A 3080-nucleotide genomic window follows, 5' to 3' on the forward strand; every position below is an offset into this window, starting at 1 on the left:
ATATCAATATAAGTAGAAAGAACCCAATACATTTACACAGAGTCCAAAATAAGTTGTATTGTTCACATATTGTGAACTACAGCCTCCCATAATTTCTATATTTTAGCCTTTTGCAAGTTTACTTTATAAAAATAATCTTTTCCACTATAGTAGTGATTCTTGGTCATAAGCCACAAGGAATCTTAGTGTGTTAAAGCCTACTCACTCTTTAAAAGAGATAGTTCTAAAAAAAAATAACACTATTAACTATTTTTATTTTAAATTTCTTAAATTAATCTATGTAATTCAATTAAAAAGTCCTGGATGGAGAAATCATATATAAATAGAGTAGGCCCTGTTCATTACATGCATATTCCAATAGGATTGGAAATAGGTCACATTGTTCTGGCCTGTGAAAAGTGTGGCTTTTATAATAATATATATAAATACTACGTCAATTTTGCATAGCTTTTATAAATTTATTGAGAGTCATGTGCGTTAGTCACTCATTAATTTAGAGTCTAAGCTTTCATGCATCTTCAAGGAAAACCAAATTGCCCATGTCACTTTTCTTTCGGCTTCTTCATTTTTGCGCATTTTCTTTCATTATACATTAAGACATATCGAAGTCATGAAAGAGAAGCACCAAATGTGGCACCCAGGCTTTGCTTATTTAATTCACCCCGAGTTCATTCCTTTAATATCCCACGTCCAACAATATTACGAGGCTAAAAGATGAGGTCAGAGACTGCATTTTAATACTCAACCTGGAGAAAAATTGTTAAGTAGCGACTAATTACTAGCTAGCCTCTCAAATTAGTACTAACAAATAACAGTTAAAATTAAAATCTATCTATTTACAGGATACATCCTCTGGGTTGGATTTTGGTGCTGCAACTTCCTTCACTGTTGTGTTCGAATCTTGGATGGTAATAATCTCAATATGATCTGCACTTCCACTGTCTGCGACAGGATTTATAACTCCACGATGAAGTCGGTTTGGCTTCTCCGGCGAGACATTAGGCTCCACTTTATCGAAATGAGACAAGTTGGAGAGCTCAGAGACAGCTTCATAGATTTCCTCCACTGTCTTTGTGATTTCTACGAGTATGGATGCCACCGTGGCAATTGGAACTATCGCTAAGACGTCTATGTCCTCTAAGGAAGCTGTTTGGACTGCGATTTCGAAGTCTTCAATTGCGATCTTGGAATTCTCCAGGTGGGGTTTTACTTCAGACAGCTCTTTCATTGTTTTGATAGACAAAGATAATGCTTTCAGTGCGATGCTCGATTCAGAAGTCATCTTCATGCATGATTCCTGAACTTTCCTATTAAACTCTAAAGACACCTGCAGGAGGCAAAATCCATTTATATATATATGATATTAAAAAAATGTAGGTGAATGATGAGAAGAATAAAATATGAGAAGTGGGTTACTTGGATTTCAGAGCTAAGATAACCATTGAGAGCTTCCATCTTGTAAGCACATTTGCGAGAAAGTGCTCCGATCTTGAGGTATTGTTTCCAAGGATGGCGAAAACGAAATCGACCATGCCCTGGTTCCCACCTTGCTAGATTTGCCTGTTGATATTGGGGAAAAACCGATCCTGAGAAGTAATGAAAATGCTGATATAAAATATCGAAAGGAGACGCTTTTAATTTAAGCCTCACCAAGGACTCTTCAGTTGCCTTGGAATTCAGAACACTCTTGTATCCTTCAAGTTTTGATTTTTCAGGTTTTGCTTTATCGTCTGAGTACTGAAAGTATTCACCTTCGAAACCTGAAAATTAATGACTCCCAGAGGTTAATAGAAACATGCAACGTTTCCGCATGCAAGAACAACGTGAAATTAATGAACTTTTGTATACCAGTATTTACCTTCTAGGTAAGTAGCCAGCTTCTCGATGTTGGAAGCGACCAACTTGTGAAGGTCTTCGCCTGCCCAAACTGGACAAACGAATAAGGATATGACCATGCACGTCGCTCCCCCTATTATAATGGTCGAGAACCTCTGATGAGCAAGCTCGAAGAGATTCTCCATTTTGTAGCCTGACACTGCGACCAGACTGAAGGTCAATATGAATATCACCATCCCATAATCATATCTTGCCTTTATCTTGGGGAAAAACCTCGAAAATGTAGAGCCTGCCGCTGCATTGTATTCACGAAAATAAATAATTTAACCCCAAAAATTTAGTCGCTTCAAACACAACCACCATCTATTAATTTAGTCCTATTCCCTTATTTACCCAGGATGAATACAAGGGCCCCGAGCACAACAGGCTCTCCTTTTTCTCCAAACAAATTAGCCAAGTGTTGACTTCCAAATCCTAGAGCTCCTGCTACTAATGTTGCACATCCTCTATTTATGCCTTTACTCAGGGTTGCACCTGAACAGCAACAGTGCAAGAACATGGAATTCAGATACATTTTTTGTGCGTAATAATAAAAAAAAAAAAAACATGCCTCGTTAGTGATCATTTGTATGAACTTACCTACGGTGAACTCAAACACTACAACGACAGTAAGAACAGCCCACATTCCCGCAACACCAAAGCCGTCATAAAGAGGCCTCCAGTAGTATACCAGAGAAACTAGCGTGAGAGCTAATCCTACTTTTAGAGAGTGAGTGATTCTCCTTGGATCATCTTTTCCGATCTTCTTGATGTCCTCCGCGAAGCTCATAACATTGGACTTGGACTTGTGAGGCAAATTCTTGAGGCAGCTCCACCAACCTCCTTCCTTCACTTGTGTTCCTGACTCCATTCCCATGGCTCTAGGGCTAACCAAACCGGAAAAGGCTGGGTAGCTAGGAAGGAAAGTTGATGCAGAGACTTGAGGTTGATGGGAAATTTGCCTTCGACAGGTGTGTGTATATATATAGGAAAAATATCAATTAAAGATCGCTAGATAAAATCTATATTAATTAAAGATTATTTGTTGTTAAAATTTAAATAAATATTTACCAATTTAAATTAGTTTTTTATTAATAAATATTCATTAAGGTTTTAATAATAATTTATTTTAAATTAACAACCTTTCATTCAAATTTTTTTCTATTCAATTTTTTGACAATAATTAATTTTTTATTGATATAAAT

At 36.9% G+C, this 3080-nt stretch overlaps 1 protein-coding gene across 1 annotated transcript; it reads right to left on the reverse strand.

The window, feature by feature from the left end:
- Positions 1 to 524: 524 nt before the first annotated feature.
- Positions 525 to 2810, reverse strand: LOC129294263 (aluminum-activated malate transporter 8). The gene is made up of 6 exons (XM_054932486.1): positions 2476 to 2810; positions 2230 to 2370; positions 1859 to 2131; positions 1651 to 1760; positions 1417 to 1560; positions 525 to 1327 (listed from the first exon to the last, which is right to left on the reverse strand). The coding sequence occupies exons 1-6, from the start codon at positions 2750 to 2752 to the stop codon at positions 833 to 835; spliced, it is 1440 nt and encodes a 479-aa protein (XP_054788461.1). The 5' UTR covers positions 2753 to 2810; the 3' UTR covers positions 525 to 832.
- Positions 2811 to 3080: the final 270 nt, after the last annotated feature.

Source organism: Prosopis cineraria, unplaced genomic scaffold (genome assembly GCF_029017545.1).
Source record: "Prosopis cineraria cultivar Desert tree isolate PC_DT_omini unplaced genomic scaffold, ASM2901754v1 PC1, whole genome shotgun sequence".
Classification (NCBI taxonomy): Eukaryota; Viridiplantae; Streptophyta; class Magnoliopsida; order Fabales; family Fabaceae; genus Prosopis; species Prosopis cineraria.

What these genes read in the sequence shown, in the direction of transcription:
- LOC129294263 (XM_054932486.1), bottom strand. Translation starts at nt 2,752, where the DNA reads ATGGGAATGGAGTCAGGAACACAAGTGAAGGAAGGAGGTTGGTGGAGC. An exon ending in AGGCAACTGAAGAGTCCTTG is followed by an intron (nt 1,561 to 1,650) that starts GTGAGGCTTAAA and finishes CAATATCAACAG; the next exon opens with GCAAATCTAGCAAGGTGGGA. An exon ending in ATCTTAGCTCTGAAATCCAA is followed by an intron (nt 1,328 to 1,416) that starts GTAACCCACTTC and finishes TGCCTCCTGCAG; the next exon opens with GTGTCTTTAGAGTTTAATAG.